Genomic DNA, 22,778 nt, shown 5'->3' on the forward strand with positions numbered 1-22,778 from the left:
TGTGGCTGTTACTAGGCTGCCGATGCCAGCCCTGTTATGTCACAGCCCGACGAGGTGTTCACTGATCAAGAATTAATGGACGACGTGTGAGCCGTATTACGCGAAGCGTTCACACAGACACACACACCCTTAGCCTACTTTGGTAAAGTTTTTGGCTACTCACCTCTTCCAACCGGCGCAGGTCAGGTAGAGTGAGCTACAGACATTAGAGACAGCTGCTTGTGGTTGTTGTTGTTGACAATAAATACTCACTCAACTTTGTGTGTGTGTGTCTCTCACTTTTTTGGTTAAATGAGGGAGTGAAGATTACGATGTGGTTTATCTGATAAAGTCAGTAACAGAGTGTTGTGCGTTAAACCAGGAGCAGGATCTTTTCATCTTCTCCATCATTGGAAAACAGTTGAATTGTGATCTTAGTAAAAGTATAGGTAGAAAAAAATATTTTTGTGCTCACTCAAAATCTCTTTCAGAAGGGCAAAAGCTTTCTGCTCCATAATCTTGTTCCTCTTCATCCTCTTAATGTCTGCAGGCTGAGGTGGCACATAGAGATTCATATCAAGTCTGAACGTTTGTTGGTCCTTCAGATCCCCTGTAGGTGAAGAGATATAAATGTTGTAAAACCTGAACATTTTTGATCAGCAATGAGTCACTTGTAATTTGAGATTACTATGTTCCATCTCTATTTCTTTACCTAGGCTTGATTTGTTGTTTACAGATGCCACATTTTGAAAATCTTCCTCATCAACCTTCTTTATTACAAGTGCAAAGAAAGCTGCAAGGCATAGCACCTGCGATAAGAGGCATGAACATAAGCGAGAACATTAGTTTCATTCTGAAGAGGATATCTGGCACATAATGAGCAGTACCTCATGCTCATTATCATTGTGAGAAAACCATCAAACTAAGAAAGTTAAGTTATGATATAACAAATCAGGAAGAAAAACATGGTTTCTCACCTTTAAGGGCTGAATGATGAGGATGCTCTGAAAAAAGGAGACAATCATGGATACCAACCAATTAATGGACCGTTCCTTCCCAAATTTCAAACCATAGAGCATTGTGAAATATCCCGACACAACGCTGGTGCCAATCACGAACAACCAGCCGACAAAGATAAACCACCAGGGTAGCCCTCCATGACAGCACCCACTTTTCTTCTGACCACTGTCACTATCAGCTCTGTCTGCTGGACCAAACCTGAAATTGAGTCAGACACATTACAAGATATGACTTCATGATTTCATGTATGGTATGGACTGTACACAATAACATAAGAGATGTTGGGTTAGCCTATTACCCACAGACTGTGTATTCCATCCTAAACCATTCAACATTTTTGGGATCTAAGTTTATTTGTGTGTCTTGGGGATTACAAAAGCACAGACAGAGACATTTTCCCCATTTATAACAGTCTCTAGCTTCACGTCTTCCATACAGACGTGAGAGTGGTATTGACCTGTTCATCTCACTCAGCAACAAGGCAGATATTTCTTTCCTAGCTGTTAAAAAGTGTTTTAGCCACTTAGAAAATGCCTGCAGAAAAAAGCCCATATACTGTAAGTTTACACAGTCTGTGGGCTTTCTTTAGTATGGTCTTTTTGATGAGAGACTTCTGTACTTCCTCTGGGTGATTTCATCCTGGTTGGTGGAGCTGCATTTGAGGAGTTGATCTTCGAGGAAGCTCTTCATGCCCTGTACTTGCTGCAGAGCCTGGTTGTAGCTGTGTGGGCAGGGGAAGCCAGAGGGTCCCAGAAGGCTCAGCTCTTTGTCGATGTGGCACAGCTGCATGTAAAGATACTGGGTTTTGTTGCTCTTCTTCTGAATGACCTCCATGTTTGTCACTGGAAGCGCATTAGAGTTTCCTTCTGGAGATGTAAATACAACAGTTTTATTCAATGCTGATGGCAATTATTTAACAAGTTGTCTTATTACAAGCAAAAGACCTCAAGCTGCTCGGGCTTCCTCCAGCTCCATTTTATATATACATACACAGCATGTGTATGTATATATATGACTTGACTTGGCTTGACTTGAGCATGGCTGTAGCAGGTTTGGCATCAGGCACTGTCTCAGTTATTTGTTACCTGAATGATCTGATTTTTTAGAACACAAAAACCCCTCTAAAAGAATAAACTCTGCTCTACCAATTTGAATAGCTCAATGGATCTTTTATTTCTGTATTTCCCCTGTGCCTTATTATGTGTGATACTATATTAGACAGACTTAGAAATTTGAAATGGTCAATATTTAATGTTGTTCTGGATAAACATGGATATAACAATCCCTTGTAAATTTCCACAGGACACTCTTTTATGGGAGCCTCTATGGCTCTTAACCTTTAACCTGTCCTGAGAGGATAATCTGGTGTACCTCACACTGCTGTCGTCAAAGGGATCAATTAAGTACCACATATCACAAGGTGAAAAGATGTTCAATCACAAACATGATTACAGTATACAACACTTGTAAACATAATATGGGTTAACATCAAACATTTTCATTACATAACCTAAAAATGTATTTACATAGCAGAGGCATGCAACCAAAAAGCAGCATTTCTAGTCTGACATTGTGGTACTGGGTAGACTTTGCATGTTTATGCCCAACACTGTAAACAACCTGCTTAGTAAACCAGACACGGGTGACAACATAATCTCCTTAGTGAAGTTAATAGAAAAAAAACGGCTTTTAAGCTAAGGGAAGTGAAATTTTCTTTCCCTTGTCTTTTTAATTAGTTTACAAACACTGGTACTTTCTGTATTTGTTCTATGCTAAATAGAAGTGGGCTAGTTGTAACCCTCGCAATGTAAAATGTGTGTACTTTCTCATTTTAACTGTGCAGTAACTTAGCAGTGGCTAAGACTGTGTTAATTTGTTCCGTGTTGATGACAAAATAAAACAGTGGGAATTTCTTATACTCGAATCTGAATAATATAAAACTGGCATTTTGCCTCACAGTTGTACACTTTGTTCATCCTGTAATGCTGCAGAAAAAAAATATTCATTGGTCAGTCAGTCCTACAGTATGTTCATTATCCCCTCCTGATATATCACATTCACAAGTACTGTAAGGTCACCGTGGTCTTGTACTCTGACACCTGATCATCAAAACGTAAGCAGTTGAAATGGGTTTTTGTGACAGATCTGAAGGGATATCCTTGAGGAGTCCCAAAAACATTGTGTTCACAAAGCGTTTTGTGGGGTCACTATAATTGTGCAGTGACTTATAGGGATACTAGCCTGACAAGCCTGACTATATCATTAAAATGTATAGTCTGGCAACGACCGGTAGACGTCGGCTCAATCCAGGGGGCGGGATGAAGGCTGTCTTTCAAACTGCCTATGCACGCAATAGAGTAGTTACGACTAATCAGAGCAAAGAGCAGGATGACGTTAGCCTGACAAGCCAATTAAAATGTATGTCGTCATCGCGTTAAGCCCGCCCAACGACTCTCTAAACAGAGCGCTGTGATTGGTGAACACAAACGGTGTTCGAGACTCAAAAAGTTCCTATGGCTCGTTTCTAGACCCACCTATGGAGCATGCTGCCGCTAGGGTACATCTAGATTTCTAGGCTATAGAGATACAGTAAATCTTCACAAACCTTATAACAGAATTCCTCAGTGAGTGAATATAGAATGGGCAGAAACCTTGGTATGTAGCTGAGGAGAACAGATGACTGATTGCAAAGGAAGACAGGGTTCCAGTTCTCTAATAAGTTCTCCTCCCCCCACACTATAAGAGTAGTGCAGCTAATCAATACAAGACTGTATCCACAGCAAAACATACCTGGTAATTGAGGCTGGACAGGTTTGGAGAAGCTCTGTGTTTTGGACTGGGTGCTTTCACTGTGTTTGTTATTCTGTCTCATGAAATCTTCAACCACACAAAGGACGGCATTGATATCAAAATGTTGTCCTGGCCAAAACTCTGTGCATGGGATGTTGCTTTTCACAGTCTTAGACAGAACATGGGCGATTTTTGTGATATCCTGAGAGAGAAAACGAGAAAATAACAGAAAGTGTTTGTTGTTTGTTTGTTTTTAATAAACTAAATAATTCTAAATAAATAGATATACAGTATGTGGATAAAACGCACAAGTGGTTTATATCATTTGTGTGCTGTGACAGCATTATAAAGAACATGGCACACCTACCTTTATAATATTGTCAAAAGTGACAGTGGTATTCATGTTGGTGGTAGCAGTCTGTGAAGAAGGAGCTTGTGAAGTTTTCTCTTGCTCACAGGCACGTGTTTTTTCTGTTTTGCACTTGCAACAAGATGTCTCTCGAGGTCGAGTGTTTCTGAAGATACTAACAATGAGGATGTTCACTGGAAACATTATGAGCGAACTCTGAACTCCAATCATGAACTGTTGCCAGGTAAACTCAAAGTGACCTGGGAGCAGAGACGGCAAGTGAGAGAGAAAAGAGACTGCAATGAATGTGCATATGAGTTTTGCACAAATTGATAAGGAAAGTATTTCTATAATTTACAGAATATACATCACAGAAAATCCTTCTGAAATAGTATGCACCAAAGAGACAACCCAAGATTAATACCACACTGTTTTTTTGTGAAGTGAATTGTAATGAGAACATGCTGTACCCAGGTCCATGGTCTGTTCAGATGGGTCTGTTGGGATGCCATAAAACATGATACTGGTCAGCATGGTGCACAGTAGCAGAGAGAAACAGCAGGACACTCTCTGCACACAAGTGAAGGTGCTGCTTGGTGGTCGGCTGATCACAGAGTACCAGAGGTGTCCATCACTTAAATCCTTTGCTGTCTTCATGAAGAACAAATTACTGCAAAATACAAGTAGCAATGCGTGAAACCATGAGAAAACATTAGGATTAAACATTTTAATGCTACACAAGCTGCCAATTAGAAATGGATTAGTGTCATACATTTATCTCCTATTAGGATGTTTTATTGGGAAAGTGACAGTTTGTATTTCTTAAATGCAGTCGAGTTCTTATACTGCACAGCAAATATGGACCTCGGCAACAACTGTAATAAAATAGGTGAGTCTAGATTAAGGTTGCCTTTTTGAAGTGTTCCTGTGAGTAATATTAAAGTTGTTTGGATTTGGATTTGCATTTCTGCTTCTCCTTGCCATGCATGAATGAAAGTTGGGGCTAAATTGAAGTTCTGGTTTTTCATTCTGTTAGTAATCATAAGCAACTCTGTCATTGCATGAAAATCATGCTAGCGGTAAATTTGCCATTATTTGAACAAAAATGCAAATCATTTGCGTTTCATTTCATTGCTTTTGTTATTCAAATAAGAAATACTTGTCTGGCTTTCTCATTTGCCTTTAGGTGTGCTTGTTTGTGCAGTCTTGCTGCCCACTCGCATCAATGTTTTTACCTTACCTGAACCTCTTCAAATCCATGTCTGTGGATACAGGAAAAACTTTATCGAGTGAACAATCACCCATGTCAATGGCCAGCCAGGAGTTGCAAAGAAAATGCCATTTCTGGTTGGTCTGTATATCCTGCACCATGATGTTACCTACATACCTGAGAAAAGCCAGTGGGAGTCAGTACAGCACATGTTCTAGCTGAAAACAACTGCATTAGAAGACACATCACAATACAATAGATGTATTCCGATGATGACTTTCTATTGGGTGATTCTGACATTTTGATATTTGCCCACCATGCAGGATGGCTCCCTGCGTTGTTGTGCCACAGCCTGATGCCCTGCAGATCTCCCAGAGAGAAGGGTGTAGTCAACAGGAACATATCCACCTCACCTCTATCAAACACACATTTCTTTGGGTCTGTCAGGTGGTGTGGCTCACTGCTTTCATCTGCACCCAGCAGAGTGATTGTCACCTAAAAAAGATCAATGCATTTTAAAGTTATAAGCCAAACACAGGAAGAAATGTACTTATTGTACCTCTTCATAGCCTGTAGGAGATTGGCTAGGCTGGGGGCTGGCTTGGACAGTGACAATCAACAAGAAAAATGAAATGAATACTGAAACATTGACCTATGTTTCAGGGCAGTATCTACTCCTCTTTTGATCAGTTTTGGTCTTCACTGACTAATGCATAGCTGACAAACAACAATCTGTCTCCCAGGTAAAGATGCTGACTGCAGTTCAAATTAAATCAAGCACATTAGGAGTAGTTGTGATGATACTGTAAGAGTGTGTTGGCAGATTGGCAGTAGTTTTTATTGCTTTATTGCTGCGTTGTTGGCTAATTCATATGGGTAGCTTGTAACATCCAATCATCGCCATGTCTTTTCTGGGTTTTCATCTCAGTGCCTATGGTAGCAGACACACCCAGCAGGTTGTTCAAAGCCATCTTCCAAGGCAAACTACATGTAGAAAGATAATTAGCAGTAGCTGTGATGCAGCAGAACCGCACACATAACTCGGGCAGTGTGCTCCTAGTGTAAAACTGAGTTTTCAATTTGTGCTTAAAAACAGTTGGTATTTAATCAAATACAAAAGCGACAAATCTCAACAGAAAAACATTTAGCAATTAAATCACAACACATACTGTATGCATGTTTGTGTTTTGACTTGAAGCGATGAAAAGACTGTGATCATCTTCAAAGTACTAAGCGAAACAAATCTAAGTATCACATTTTTTATGACCATTTTAATTTTGACTGAGTCTTGCAATTTGTGAATATTTTCAATTGTTGTGTTTTGCAATAATTTAATTCCAACTGAATGGATAATTAGCACCACCAAATGTCCATATTGATACTATAGCAATAGCAAGAGCATTGCAAAGTAGATCGTAACATGCATGCTTTTCCTTTTAAATACTTTCTCTTACTGGTGCTGGAGCCATTAGTAAACTGTCCTTTTACTACTGCCTGGCTACAAATATTGTAATGTAAAAACTATACTTTGGAGGAAGTGGATGCTCCTCTTCGATGGCCAGTGCTAACACTTAACAGGTAGCAATACTCGTCCAAGGGGTCGTTGTCCTCCAGCACTGTCACCTTTACCTGCCAATTAACCATCAAACACAAAATATCAGGGTTTCCCGCAGCACTTTCCTGTTAACGTTAATAAACGTCTTTAAAAAATAAAAATGTTGCGATATTCGCCCCCGACGATCAATCGATCGATCCGCTCGCGCACCCACACATTACATTTTTTATATTTTGTGATTAGAGGTATTTTGTCACATATTATCTAAATGGACTTGCACTTATATCTTCTAGATAACTAAATGAAATGAAATAAAAATGAGTGATTCAATGTACTTCATTGAGACGGGTTCCAGGTTCTCAGACATTTTAGATAACTGTTGAAATTATACAATGTTTTAATTGTATAAATGTTTGTTTGTTAGTTTTGGTTGAGTATGAGATGGATTTGTTGAGTTTTGCTTTAAATAAAATTAGACTTTCCACGATTGCATATTGTTGCCGTATGGCAACAATTTACCAACGACCCCCCCCCCCCCCCCCCTTAAAAAAAAAAAGTAAGATTTTTTTTTATATTTCTGTTATTTAGACAATTTTAAGTAATAAAAACATGTAAAACATTTTTTTTTACCATGCTTTAGTAATATTTCATGCAATAGAGGGTTAACACAGTTGTTGCTTGTCCCTTCTTTAGCCATTTGGTTATCAATAGTCGCTATTGAAAAGTGACAAGATGGACTGAGCAAACTGGTTGGCGTGCTACAGTAACTTCAGACATGATAAAGACAAGAGTGACCAACTCTTGTCAAGATGAAAAATGAAGTTTTATATTTAAGTTGAGACGTTTTTCTTCTTGGTTGTTCAGTAAATAGCTAATGCTGGCTATATGTATCATTAGCAAAACTTACAAATAGCTCCTTTAAGAATCTTAGGAGATATTCTTATGGGCAGAAATATGTGCCACCAGAAACTGAATTTGAATCATTCATATTTTAATTTGAATTGCTGAACTTGAATAATTGAATTGAAAATTTTAATTTGAATCACATAATTTGAAATTGTATTGTTTCATTTGAATCATTGCATTGAAAAATTGTATCTTTTGAAATGGAAAGCCAATGAAATTTGATCCTCACTGAAAATAAAACTCTCTCACAATTCAAATTCAGTTTTCAAAATTCAGATTCAAAATTTTAAAATTCAAATTCAAATTCAAATTCAAATTCAAATTCAGTTTTCAAAATTCAGTTTTACCGTGACAAACATCCGGGTACTTGAAGGATGAAGGAAGAGCAATCAAGCTCAGATACACAGGACTCCTCGCCAGTGTATCTGAGTCATGGATCTATCTGAGCTCGTAGAGAGTGTAGCTGTGCTTAACTGGTTAAACTCTGGTGCCTCCACAGAAATCAGAGCCACGCTTCTCATACAGGAGCTGCTCCTGTCTTTGCTGCTGCAGCGGCGGCGACAATTCTCAGTCTAAACTCGGCTGAAAAAAGAAAAAAGGAAGCCGTCTTCGCCGTGACCGGCAACTCCGTTGTGACGGCAACATGTTTTGATATCAGCGTTAGCTGCTAAATAGCTGCTAATCTGATCCAGCTCCACTGGACTTTCAAAGTAAAGTTGACACCAGCTGTAAATGAGTTAAATCGTTAAACAGCGGCGCGGTTATAGCCGATTTTAACCTGGTCGGGACCAGGTTACCAGCTAAGCATAAGTTACATAGTGATCTAGCCGGGTTAAAAGAGAGCCACCTTTGTAGTACAGGAGAGCCCGGCTTTAGACTCAACATACCTCGCTAACACACTAACTCGCTTCGCATGGATATTATAATACATCCATGAGTACACCCCTCAGGTCTGCTAATCGATGTAAACGCAGTTAACGCTAAGTAGCCGCTCGGCTACAGGCAGCGTTAGCCGCTGTTAGCCTGGCTAATTAACAGCTGTCGAAACATGTCGCCGTCACAACGGAGTTGCCGGTCACGGCGAAGACGGCTTCCTTTTTTCTTTTTTTAGCCGAGTTTAGACTGAGAATTGTCGCCGCCGCTGCAGCAGCAAAGACAGGAGCAGCTCCTGTATGAGAAGCGTGACTCTGATTTCTGTGGAGGCACCAGAGTTGAACCAGTTAAGCACAGCTACACACTCTCTACGAGCTCAGATAGATCCATGACTCAGATACACAAGTATCAACATGGACAATGCACTATCAATCATACATTTCAACAGTAGAAGTCTTTATAGAAATATTTCAAAAATTAAAGAGTGTTTGAGTAAACATGGTAAATTTAATATAATTGCAGTATCAGAAACATGGCTTGATAAAGAGAAAGTTAAGGAAATGGAACTGGAAGGATATGAACTATTTTCAATGAACAGGGTGAATAAAAAAGGAGGTGGGGTTGCTTTATACGTGGATAGAACTTTGCGATGCAGCCAGATTGATTGTATGACAAATACTATAGACAATGTACTTGAATGTTTAACCATTGAGATTCATAATGAAAAAGCAAAGAATGTAATTGTTAGTTGTATCTATCGGACGCCAGGTTCATGTCTTGATATATTCAATGAACAACTAGCTGCTATGTTTAACAATTTAAATGATAACAAAGTGCAAGTAATCTGTGGTGATTTCAATATAAATTTGCTAAACCCAAACAGACACCAAAAAACAATTGACTTTATTAACACAATGTATAGCAACTACCTTTTCCCTGTAATACTAAAACCAAGTAGAATAACCATTGATACAGCCACACTGATAGATAATATATTCACAAATCAAATGGACTATGAAATAGTAAGTGGACTTCTAATAAATGACATTAGTGATCATCTTCCTATTTTTGCAGTTATTCAAAAATTTTTTGGGAAGAAAGTTAAACAAAAGACTCATACACACGAAATGATAAGACATAAAACACCTAAAGCCATTGCTGCCCTCAAGATGGACCTAGAGGGACAACGCTGGAATGAAGTCTATGCCAGTGAAGACCCAAATTGTGCATATGATAAATTTATGTCTACTTTAATTTCACTATACGAGAAACATTGTCCCCTAAAAAAAGTAAACAGAAAACATAATGATAAATATAAACCATGGATCACAAAGGGGATAGAGGATGCATGTAAAAAGAAAAATAGATTGTACAAGAAATTCTTAAAATTGAGAACTAAAGAGGCTGAATTAAAGTATAAGGTATATAAAAATAAACTTGTAAACATCATAAGAACAAATAAGAAAGAGTATTATCACACATTATTGGAGCAGAACAGGTGTAACACACAAGGAACGTGGAGAGTATTAAATTGTATAATTAAAAAGAGCTTTAAAAAAAAGGATTATCCAGTATACTTTGTAAAAGATAATGACATTATTACAGATAAAATTGAAGAAATAGTAAATGAATTTAATAACTTCTTTGTTCAGGTTGGTTGCAACCTATCAAAAGATATTCCGAAGCCAAAAAGTAATAATGAGATAGATAAGTATATTAGTAAAAATTCCTCCTCCATGTTTTCTAGTGCTACGAATGATAGAGAGATACTCGAGATTGTTAATAAATTCAAAAATAAAAAATCCTCTGATTGTTTTGATATGGACATGGTATTAATTAAAAGTATCATTGAATATGTAGTTCAGCCATTTACGTATATTTGTAATTTATCCTTTCAAACAGGTATTTTTCCTTCAAAAATGAAAATAGCAAAAGTTATCCCTATTTATAAAACTGCTGAAAGAAATCTATTTACCAACTATAGACCAATATCATTACTCCCGCAGTTCTCAAAAATTTTAGAAAAGTTATTTGTAAATAGACTTGATAATTTCATTGAAAGAAATAATCTATTGAGTGATAGCCAGTATGGCTTTAGAGAAAAAAGGTCCACCTCGATGGCGGTAATGGAACTTGTGGAAGGGATATCAAATGCAATAGACAATAAGGAATACACAATAGGTGTTTTTATTGATTTAAAAAAGGCATTTGATACTATTGACCACCGAATATTAATGAATAAATTAGAGAGATATGGCATCAGGGGGATTGTTTATAAGTGGATGGAGAGTTATTTGGAGGACAGATATCAGTATGTGCAATTAAATAATGTAAAATCTAAATACTTGAAGGTCACCTGTGGGGTTCCCCAAGGGTCCGTTTTGGGCCCTAAATTATTTTTGTTATATGTTAATGATATTTGCAATGTCTCCGATTTATTGAAATGTGTTTTATTTGCTGATGACACCACTCTCTACTGCTCTGGTAAAAATTTTGAACAGCTTCTGAGTATAGTTGAAAATGAATTGAACAAACTTAAAGACTGGTTTGATTTGAATAAGTTATCATTGAATCTAAATAAAACAAAGTTTATAATTTTTGGTACCAAACAAATTAAAACTCAGGTTAAAATTATAGTAAATAGTATTGAAATAGAAAGAGTGTATGAAAACAAATTTCTGGGTGTTACAATTGACGACAAACTGTGTTGGAAGCCACATATAAACAATGTGATAACCAAAATGTCAAAAATCATTGCAATATTTTATAAAACAAGAAATTATCTCAACCAAAAGTCATTATACACACTCTACTGTTCGTTGTTACTCCCATATATGACCTATTGTGCCGAGATATGGGGTAATGCGTACAAAACTAACACTCAACCTATCTTCAAATTACAGAAGAAAGCTATAAGAATTATAAATCATTTAAATATTATAGAGTCAACAAACGCTTATTTTGTACAGTCAAAGACTCTTAAATTTTACGACTTAGTTAATTTCAAAATGGCTCTAATTATGTTTAAAGTGCATAACCATATGTTTTGTTGCAGTACTCAGAGGCTGTTTGAAACTCGAGAGAGTCGTTATGAATTGAGAGGATTAGGTGTCTATAAAAGACCAAAAATACGAACTAATATAAAACAGCGTTGTGTTTCCGTCAGAGGTGTCAATTTGTGGAACAGTTATGATGAGGAATTAAGAATGTGTAGCTCGATTTCTATTTTCAAGAAAATGTTTAAATCCAAGGTACTTAAAGAATATATAGATTTGTTATGAGCGCCAAATGCTTGTTTGATTTAAACTCTAATGTAAAAGTTGCCTTGTTGAAATAGTTTCTGGATTGATTGTTGTTTTTTTGTTTTTGTTTTTTTCTCTCTCTTTACCTCTTTTTTTGTTTTGGTAAAAAGGGTAGGCATAATAAGCCTAGGCTTCAGCCTACACCTTTTCGATCAGCACCCCTCATCACATGTACAGTAAGCACTTGTGTACATTTAGTAAATTTTACCTGTGGAGAAGGGGGGGGGGGGGATGCTGATGCTGATCGAATAAACTGAATAAACTGAACTGAAACTGAGATACACAGGCGAGGAGTCCTGTGTATCTGAGCTCGATTGCTCTTCCTTCATCCTTCAAGTACCCGGATGTCTGTCACGGTAAAACTGAATTTGAATTTGAATTTGAATTTGAATTTGAATTTGAATTTGAATTTGAATTTGAATTTTGAAATTTTGAATCTGAATTTTGAAAACTGAATTTGAATTGTGAGTGAGAGAGTTGTATTTTCAGTGAGGATCAAATTTTATTTGCTTTCAATTTCAAATGATACTATTCAGATACAGTTTTTCAATGCAATGATTCAAATTAAACAATACAATTTCAAATTATGTGATTCAAATTCAAATTTTCAATTCAATTATTCAAGTTCAGCAATTCAAATTCAAATATGAATGATTCAAATTCAGTTTCTGGTGGCACATATGTCTGCCCATATATTCTCTTTAAAGATTGGTTAGGTAACATAGAACACACAGAAGAATACATTTTGGATAATAGTAGCCTACTTTAATTAGTGTGACTGCTGAGCAGTCACACTATTGTTCTTCTGTTCGGCCATTTTCTTCCGCCTTTTTACGGTTTTAAACTAGTCCTTCATACTTTGTGCGATTTCAACAATTCATATATCAAAACGTGCAGCTTTTTTTTTTAACTTTATTGGCATTACTTTTCTCTTTTTAACTCTTTATACTTTTTAAAATATTTAACTTTTTCTGATTTTTTTCAGCTTTATAATGGGTGTGTATTGCGTCTAACGAGCAGAGCCAGAGTGGTGTCAGAGTGGATAGAGGCGAAAAAACATTCTAGAGTTTTTCTGGCTAAACTGTCAGCACGGCCACAAATTAAACTCTAGACAAATTATTTTCTCCAGTTTTGTAGCCACACTTGTCTTCTGGCTAAAATTCTGGTCAAAAATGCAAAGAGACTTAGATAATAATTTAAAATATTTTTTAAATGCAGCCAGGGAGCTCTCTGCTCTCATTCAGCCCAATGCATTTTTTTCACATCAGCAGGAGAAGGAGCTCAACTTTGTAACTTGCTGTTAAGTGCTTTTTAATTCATTTTAATTCACCAAAAAATAGTCACAGGTCACAAAAAAGTCCTCTTCTTGCTTGGTGTGGCTAATTTCTGCACTTTCCTTACTTTTTTTTTTAAGCATCATTGAAAAATCTCACATTCATCAAAGTCTCAATCTCTTCCCCACAACTCCACTGTAGTGTAGGGGTTAGGGTGGCTGCTTGCCAACCCCAAGGTCACTGGTTCGAATCCAAGGGAAGAACTCTTGTTATGTTATGTTGAATTCTGCTCTCCTCCCCCGCCTTCAATTGGTTACAGGTGTTTGTTATCTCCTTGATTACTCATACCAGTTTGCAGCACATCATCACATTACAATGAATGACAACAGTCTTGAAAGCAGTGTGCTCTCTGTAGCCGAGTGGCAGAGTAAAGGCTTAATGATCATAAGGTCATGGGTTCAATTCCTGCCTCAGTCATTGCAACAGGTGACACTAATTGCTGGCATCCTCCCCCTATTTATGTGCCCCATCCCCCTACACATCAGATGACCTGATGAAGACCCAAGTGGTCGAAACGTTGTCCTTATAATAAATTCTTGGGAGCTCGATTATAGCAGTTGTGCGGACATCGTTTGTCTTTTCCTCTTGTTAGTTTTTGTCCTGCACCTGCCTGCACTGTCTTGGATGTGCGTGCACTGTCCTTCCTTGTTTCAGTCATTTCACATCATTGCTTGACTTTTGATTCCAATTATTCAGCTGTCATTGGACAGTCTTTGATTCCTCATAGTATAAAGCTCATTGTAACTCAGGTTCTCTGTGGCCATATGGTTAGTGTGTTAGGTTACCTGAAGTTACTGGTTCAAATCTTGCCTCAATAACAATTATAGTGAATTATTTTCCCAGTCGTCCTCTGTTGACTTCTGATAACTTGCTTCATGTTGAAACTGCTGCTCTCAGCCTGAAATTCACAGAAATTTTCATTCTAAGTCATTCAAGCTTGACTCTCAAGCTTTCTTGATGTTGACAGTGTTTCCAACAGGTGCAACTGCGTGTGCACTGTGGCCTAGAGGTAGAGTGGAAGTCTGGTGACCATGAGGTTGTGGGTTTGATTCCAACCTTGGTCAAACATTTGTATGGTGATCACTGCTTGCACCATTTGCTAATTCTGCAACAGCAGTCACACCATTTCCATTCTTGGAAATGCTTTTTCTAGTTTTAGATTATAGTTTGCCAATGGAGATAAACTATACCTTGGCTGTATCCTGGATGTCTTTTCGTCGTGCCCACACAAGAACCAAGAGATAAACCACAAAGAGCGCTCCCACAAAGCAGACAACCACAGGATTTTCAGCAAAAGTCCCAAACAGCTGAGCAGACTGTGATGGGTCAACAAGGTTGGGAGTGACAAAGAAAGAGCTCCCAAAGAAGGTGAGATGGTTGCAGAGGCACTGGGTGACTAAATGTGTGGTATTCACCCCAACCTATAAAGACAACAGCGTTTACTGTCATTAAAGGTTAGGCAACATGTTGAGCATGACAGTCAGACTGGACTGCTGTGCTTACCCTGCATCCTGTGTCGCTCCAGTCCAGGGTTGATTCATTCCAATATTTACATGCAGCAGTGATGGGAGTCACCGATAAACTGGCATTGATGGATTTTATACCTGCTCCTACAATGGGTCTCACTACAAGATAGTGCAGTCCTGTGTTTCCCTTTAAACTCTTAGGGTTGAGTATCCAAGAGTATCTCTCCTCTGTATCAAACACAAAAGCACTCAAGACATCACCCAGAGATTAAAAATATATATATATATAAATTTAAAAAAAAAAATCTTACCTTGTGTAGTTCCCTGGTGAGGCATCTCTGTCATTGCTATGTAATTTGTATCAGTGGGGTAGCCCGCATAACCAAGATACAGTTTGAAGCGTAATGAATCTTCTGAAGGCACCATCTTTGAAAATGTATATCAGCAAAAATGTATTTACTTGAAAATGCAATGATAGCAGTCACTACATGTGTCAGAAATGGATATAAAGCATATACTGAACCTTTAACACCATTGTAGAGTCTTCTGAAGGAACATCTATGATTGTAGTGCTGAAATTCCCCAAGTCCAAAACTGAGGTGTTCACCTGTTCTCCAACAGGTCTTGGCAACAGGATCTGTGTGCCAGGTGAAATGCCAGTTAACAAATAGTATTCAATCTCATTAAGCTTACACGTAAAATAATTATTGTTAGTTTTATCAAGTTAAAGTGGAATCAAACCCTGTACTAAACAGTTTACAGTTGTGGCTTCAAATAATTCTTGGCTCCCAAGCTGAATAACATCAACATATGTTTTTTTTAATGAACTCTGAAATTTGATGCAAAACATCAGGTTCAAATGTGTCAAAGATTGGTAATTCACCTTCATTTAGTTTTAGCTTAGCTTCTTAAAAATGTGTTTCCCCTCAAGCAAATGTGTATTTATGGTACATACTGCAATTACAGATATGCGAACAAACCTCAATTTCAATGTGTGTGATTAATAACAACAGGTAAGTATAAAAAACATGTTCAAACTGAACAAACTGTGGACTGCCTGGCTTCTATCTTTTACATATGATGTGCCACTGCCACAAGTAGATCTGATTGATAGGCAGACTTTTAGAGAGCACAGTCATCAAGTGGAGATAAAAATATAGAGGATTCTACAATTACCTAGGGGGCTTTGAGTTTCCAGTTCAGTGCATCAGTCTCCATCAATGCTAATTTACAATCTGCATGAATTAAAACAACAACTGCGCATAGCCCTTTCAATCATAATCACTCACATGAGAGCAGTTCTCTGTGTGCTCCTTTTATTCTTATTAATATTATTGTTATTGAACACATTCTGTAGCAGCCATTTGCTGTATTGCTGTACTGTAAGGCTACTCTGATACAATGCAGCCTTAAAGGGATATTTCAACATTTTGGCAAATCCGCCTATTGCCATAATCCCTAGTGTTAGGAGTAGGTTCATTACCTTTAAAGGGATAGTTCACCCAAAATTGAAATTGCACTCATTATCTACTCACACTCATGTCGACTAAGGGCTGGGAGAGGTTTCAGAGTTATCCATGGCTTCTCTGAGTTACAGGTGACGAACCGGGAAGAGGAGCTTCGAGAAGCTTCCGCGACAAACAAGCTTGAAAAATAGACTTATTTAATTTTTTTTTGTGACAATTTCGCATTTCGGGGCTTCAATACAAGACAGACATTACATACGAGCAGCATGGAGGTATTTGGATGTTTTTTGGTGTGTCTTTTTGTTATGAAAGACAGTTGGTATCCATTTGCAACCGTTATATGGACATGCACTGCTATGCCGAGACCCCTTGTACAGTAACTCAGAGAAGCCACAGATAACTCTGAAACTTCTCCCAGCCCTTAGTCGACATGAGCGTGAGTAAATAATGAGTGAAATTTCAATTTTGAGTGAACTATCCCTTTAATTGTCTGTGCAAGCTGTTTTTAGATCAGCGGGGCAGAGATGTGAGCTCTGTGAGGCGCGCTGTATTTTCGCCCTTCATCAAATTCATCATATACACACATTCCAACAACTCAAAATGCTCTCCGCACATTCACCAAGCTATGAAATAATAATGGAACGTTACGTTTGTGTTTTAAATGTGACACCATATGCCTGACTATGAAACCTCAAACATCCACGTATTGTACGCCCAACTATGTGGGGGACCTTAAGACTACAGGCATTATGGCAATAGGCGAGTTTGCCAAAATGTTGAAATATCCCTTTCACCAAATACTTGCTTTTATGTCTTTTGTAAAAAAAAAAAAAAAAATTCATTCAAATTTATGGTCATTTGTACATCTAGCAGACTTTTCATTCCACAGAGTACTCCTTCTAGGCTGCATCAGCACAGTGTCTTGTTTGAAGTCTAAAGGGAAGCAGAGATTTGCTCCACAGGAGAATATCTCATGGGAGAACCCTCAGCAGGAGAGCATAGTAGCCTATAGAAAATTACTCATCTGCACTCTGGCTGCACTGACCTCAATATCTTCACTCAAATTCTCCACATTGATACCGGAGCCCTGTTTTGTTGTGAGGGATAGAGCTCCAATTAGCCCACTGATGTTTCCTCTCTCATTCCAGGAAAATGGATTTTTATGTAAACTCAGCATCTGTGAATGTATCCAGAGAGAGAAATTGGCTTTAAAGGATATGATCAAGGCAGACCCTTTAAACTGAGAATAAGTAGGATCTGACACATCAACACTAATTTACTCGTATATCCACAGATTCTTCTGAAGGAAAGATGCTGGAGGGTAGATGTGGAAGATGAAATTTGGGGCTGGAGCTGTTCTGGATATGTATAGACTCATTGTGCAAGCTTTCCAATTTCACTCTGTAACAAAATACAAACAGACTTGTTAAAGTTTAGATTTTTGTTTTGAAATATAGTATGGTGCATATTGCCGAGTCAGAGTGCTGTGTAATTTCTGTACATTTCTGTTTCTGTTTTTTCTTTTTTTGTAGCCCACTCAAGTTAGTATGCTAACCAGCTAACCCAACTCTAAATGGCTAAATTCTCTGTCTCTGAATCACTGAAGCATACAGTCTGCCCTGAAGAACACCACTGCTCAGAGAAAGTACAGTACTATAACTTGTTTTAAATGCAACAATGGATGAAGCTCTCCACTTGTAAGGGAATAGCTAATCTGCTAACACTAATGCAGGGTGTGAAAAAAACAAAACAAAAAAACTTGCAAATAGCTCTTTTAAACAACATTAACAGGACTTGAAGTGGATTAACTAAATGATGGAGCAGATAACTCTTTCTGAAGACAACATACACTATAACATAAGTCATCATTTGTATTGAGTAGGCTAGTTGTGATATGGGTACCATATCATTGATTTTGCTATGTCTAGTCAGAAGCAGACCATCCCACTTTGCTAAGAAAACCAGCTTTAAAAGATATTTAACAAAGAGCAAAAGAAAAGAAAGGCAATTCCCAATGTTTTGAGTGGTTTGTCTGGCTTCTTTACAAGTTGCTGAGGCTGAACTTACCTATTGACAAGAACACCAATATTAGATTCTTGGATAACAGTTGGTCCCTTATTAGTATCTTGAAAGTTCAGTAGGGCACTCTGTATGTTTTTCAGTGCAACAAGAAGGGAATCAGAAATGTTTTTCTGAAAAAGACAGCACATCATGTATTAGAGGGGAGACATTGTTTTTTTTCCCTTTGCAATTTCAAACAGACATTTTAATATTTCTGAGAAGTTTGGTTTTGCATTATTTGCCCAGCACCTGGTCATTATAGGCACTATTCTTGACAACATTTTAGCCCAAGTTGTAAATTATGGAAAATCATGGGACCATTGTCAGTATTCATGTTGTGTACTAAGTTTAACCATCTGCTAACAAATTAACTTTAAACTCCATGGTGCCTGGCTGATAAAGAGGCAAATGGAGAATCAACAGATATGCAAGAAACTGAATGTGGATTGTAAATACACCTAGGATAAGTCAAATCCCATTCAAATCCCATATTTAATCAGTCAAGCTAGTTGGTAGTCCCATCAGAAGAGGCCATGAGGTTCAATGACTCACACTGGAAGAATAGCTGAGGATATGGCTCGCTCCTTTCACAATTGTGGTGGCTGCAGTGAGTACTTCTTCAATTGTGTTCACTTTCATGTTGGCCAGAGATGAACTGAGGTTGGCAAAGAATAATGACGCCTCTGCCTGCAGGTTCAAATCAACTTTCACAGTTTTTTTTTTTTTGGTTATCAAGGACATCCCTACACATACAAATCACAAGGCCTAACAGGGGTAACCTTGTCCTTGCAGTGGATATTCATCAACATAAAGCAGTGCATCTCTGTGAAGGCACTTGGCATATTCATATTCATAATAATGATGTCTGTGCTTTTAATGTGTGTGGGGATAACAGTACCTGAGCTGAGGAGCTGAGTTCAGTGCCCTTCTGGACAACCGCGGTGAGAACTCTGGCCGTCAGCTGAACTTCTTCTGGGGAGCTGATGGGAGCCTCCGCTACAGTATCAACCATTATGTTCAGCATCTGCTCACGAAGCTTCAACAGATAAAAGCATTCACAAGCATATGGGATTGGCATTTAGTGGTAGTAGTAATATCTAGAGTGAATTACACATTGAAAAATGTGTGTGGCTCAATTATTACATAAGTGTCGCTGCCAAATTATGGGTCATCCATCATAACACTGATATTCAAAGCTGCAGTATTGTGTAGGTGAATATGTCCATTCATAAGTTTATTCATGTCAAACATTAACATATACACAAATCTTTAATACTCATTCAGTCTAAGTGTGCCCCCTGGGATTACCTTTTGCCTATCATCTTTTTTTGATTCATCAGATTGACTGTTCAGTTTGTTGGTCACAGACATGAACATCTGTCCTGTGGTTTCTGCTGACAAAAGGCCCTGTTTCCTCAGCTGAGCCACAGTATCCTCCACTGACGCCTTCAGGCTTTCTACTGAAGAACCTGCGTCGTTTGTGGAGTCCTTGACCTGTGGGCAAAAGGCCATGAGTATAACAGAGAAGCAGAGCGCTACTCTATGTATTGTTCTTTCAATAACCCAATTTTTGACCAACCTGTGTAGTAATAGTGGTGCTAACTACAACACTTTTATATTTTGCTGTAGCTTTAATTATCAGCTTGTAGTCAGAGCTGCTGTCACCAAGGGGAAGGAAGACAGCTTTCACTTCATTGTTTTTGCTGCAGCGCAGATGTTTACCTGCCAATTTTTTAACCAAGATAAGATGTATTAATATAGCAGTATTTCTACGCTATGATCTTTATGAAAAGAGATTTTTTTAAGTAACCTGGTGTACTTACCCTCAGCCTTGAAACAGTAGCCACATTTAGGACAGGGATCTTTGGTCTTGCAAGTTATAATGAAAGCACTAAGTATTGTTCCATTTGACGGGTTTATACTACATGAGAGTCCCTCAGCATTTTTGGTGGTTGACGGCAAGGATGGTGAAGCTGTGTTAATGGTGGTGCTGAAACTACCAGGTGCAGTAGTAATAGGACCACCAGTGGCTGGTTTTTGAGGTGTGTTCTCTCCAACTTTGGCTGTTGTAACACTGGTAGCTGGTAGTCCTGTGGTAGGAGATGGATTCTGCGTAGATGATGTCTTTATGATGTATTTTGTAAAAAGAGGTTTATCACCCCCTTTGGTCAAAATCAGAAGACAAGATGACATTTGTATTATCGCAAAGAAACTATATAGTATACACATGTACATGTTGCACAGCATGCTCACCATACGTCACCACTACAGTGACATCCTGCTGCTTTTGCTTGGCTGTTTTAAGATACTTCTTCTTCACAGTGTATTTAGTACCACCATCTTGTTTCTCTATAAGTGGTACTTTCCCTTTTTTTTTGTAGCAATGCGCCGTCTCATCCTGTGAATAGATTAAGATTAGATTAACAAATTAAAGCTATGGTCAACTTTGAGAAAGATTGATCATTATTATTAACATCATTTAGATGGCGGTTATTGCCCAATAGTACGACCTACACAATGTGAAGAGCAAAAGGAACAAAAAAAAATCCATTCTCTCTAGCGGCTGCAGACCTGCAGAGAAATTGACCCTCCATCCAATCCCCTCGCTCAATTTTGACACTCTCCTGCTCCTCGTCCCACCTCGTTCGGACCCACTTCCACATTTGAAACTATGAGAGGTTTGTATTAAAGGGATACTTCACCCAAAATCTGTCTTTACATCATACATCCAATGGTTTACAATGACGAATGAACATCTCGCAGTAAATCTTGTGCATGCGCACAAACATCAACAGAGCCACTGGGAGCTACTACAACAAGGCTAAAAACAGAGATCAAATTATTTTTTTCTGAAAACTTTTTCATGTTGTGGCTTCAGGACACTTGGGTCAGTACGGACAAGCAGTATGGAGGTATTTGGATGTTTGATAGTATGTGTTTTGGACGATTCAAAAGTGAGCAGCACTATCCACCGCCATTATACTGTATGGAAATCTGGTGCCAGCTGGACCCCCCTGGAACTCCAAAAGCGTTTTGATAACTCTGAAAGTTCTCCAAACCCTTCATTGGCATTATGGTGAGTAGAAAATTAGTGAATTATTGACTTTAGGTGAAGTATCCCTTTAAGGCCTTGAGCAATCCAACCATAGACATAATACACTGAATATATGAATTCAGCTGCCTCTGCTTGCCACTGAAAAGGCAGAGACTAAGAGGAGATTCAAATCTTTCTCATCGTCTTTCACAATGTCAACCATTGCTTTAATAAAAAACATAACACAACTTTAATTCTAAATAGGTATCACTGATGTTAAGAGACTTACTGGCCAATGATTGTCATCACGTGGGTCCTCAATGTGCCACACGACTTGTGAACACACGTCATTTTTCTTACATTCAAATTCTATTTTTGTGTCCTTGTTGATCTTTGCTGGGTTGCAGTTTTCAGTACAAGACAGACTATGGTACAGGAAATAACAAGGACAATGTGGTTAACCTCTCAAAAAAGCTGCTAATTAAAACCACCTACAGTACCACAACAGTGTAAACATACTGTGCTCCAATATAAATATGTTGACTGATAAAAGCATTTGCCTACTTTTTGTTGGTTTGATTTATGTTTTATAGGGTATAGTCAATGAAGGAATAATATGCCAAATGTTTAGATAAAATAACACCTTCTGTTTAACAGAAAATGTGACATACAAACTCTTTACCAAAGCAGTCCAATTTTCTCCAATCATTTTACTCAGAAAAATAGTGTCATAAATGTTAATTTCAGTGTTTCACCTCCTCAACACATTTCCAGTACAGGAACATTACACTCCATCAGATAAGACACAGAGACAAGTGATTTCTCGAAAAAGTACCTCAACAAAGCTTCGTTGTCGGGCTCAGGAATAAGGCCGATGCATGTGGATCGACTTTTTTCCACCTCATTATCATCTCTGTCTATCACTCTGAAATAATACCTATTAAATTTAAATGGATCTGGTAGGCAACCTTCTGTGATGATGTGTATCTTTGTCTCAAATTCTCCTTGGCATTTACAGGAATGTTCTGTGGAGCAACAAGTGAAGTCATTACACTTCTGCAATTCAGGCAGATACAACACATCAAGACTAATGTTCAGTTTTTAAAACACTCTAATGGTAATACTGACTCTGATACAAGCGCAAACAAAATAACAGTATTATAGGCCCTGTTCTTAAACAGGTTGTGGAGGCCTAACACTGTCCTTTCTTGGTAGGATTTGAGAAAAAAGAAATCTGCACTTTAGCAACCCACACTATGTTATTCAAGATGGTGCTTTCGTCAGACACACTGAGTAATCCTTATAATAAAAGAGTTTCCTCTCATAAGGTCTAAAATGAAAGAAACAGGTTGTACTAAATAGTAACCTATATATTAAATTCAAGACTCTTACTAATTTAAAATCAGCTGGATGAAAATCAAGACTGGAAACAC

At 38.0% G+C, this 22,778-nt stretch overlaps 1 protein-coding gene across 1 annotated transcript in view; it reads right to left on the reverse strand.

The window, feature by feature from the left end:
• Positions 1 to 22,778, reverse strand: part of LOC311004768 (polycystin-1-like protein 2) — a gene marked incomplete at both ends in the record, with an annotated part of 50,201 nt that overhangs the window by 15,647 nt on the left and 11,776 nt on the right. The window contains 18 exons of the mRNA XM_083996937.1: positions 455 to 589; positions 692 to 788; positions 957 to 1,197; positions 1,619 to 1,865; positions 3,790 to 3,991; positions 4,157 to 4,398; positions 4,609 to 4,808; positions 5,379 to 5,525; positions 5,665 to 5,843; positions 6,876 to 6,977; positions 14,509 to 14,739; positions 14,822 to 15,012; positions 15,096 to 15,210; positions 15,308 to 15,421; positions 17,296 to 17,427; positions 19,210 to 19,347; positions 19,620 to 19,805; positions 21,635 to 21,770. Of these exons, the coding sequence (XP_083853063.1) occupies positions 455 to 589; positions 692 to 788; positions 957 to 1,197; positions 1,619 to 1,865; positions 3,790 to 3,991; positions 4,157 to 4,398; positions 4,609 to 4,808; positions 5,379 to 5,525; positions 5,665 to 5,843; positions 6,876 to 6,977; positions 14,509 to 14,739; positions 14,822 to 15,012; positions 15,096 to 15,210; positions 15,308 to 15,421; positions 17,296 to 17,427; positions 19,210 to 19,347; positions 19,620 to 19,805; positions 21,635 to 21,770 (3,035 nt within the window). The remainder of the gene's footprint in view (positions 1 to 454; positions 590 to 691; positions 789 to 956; positions 1,198 to 1,618; positions 1,866 to 3,789; positions 3,992 to 4,156; positions 4,399 to 4,608; positions 4,809 to 5,378; positions 5,526 to 5,664; positions 5,844 to 6,875; positions 6,978 to 14,508; positions 14,740 to 14,821; positions 15,013 to 15,095; positions 15,211 to 15,307; positions 15,422 to 17,295; positions 17,428 to 19,209; positions 19,348 to 19,619; positions 19,806 to 21,634; positions 21,771 to 22,778) is intronic.

Source organism: Trachurus trachurus (assembly GCF_905171665.1).
Source record: "Trachurus trachurus genome assembly, chromosome: 21".
Lineage (NCBI taxonomy): Eukaryota > Metazoa > Chordata > Actinopteri > Carangiformes > Carangidae > Trachurus > Trachurus trachurus.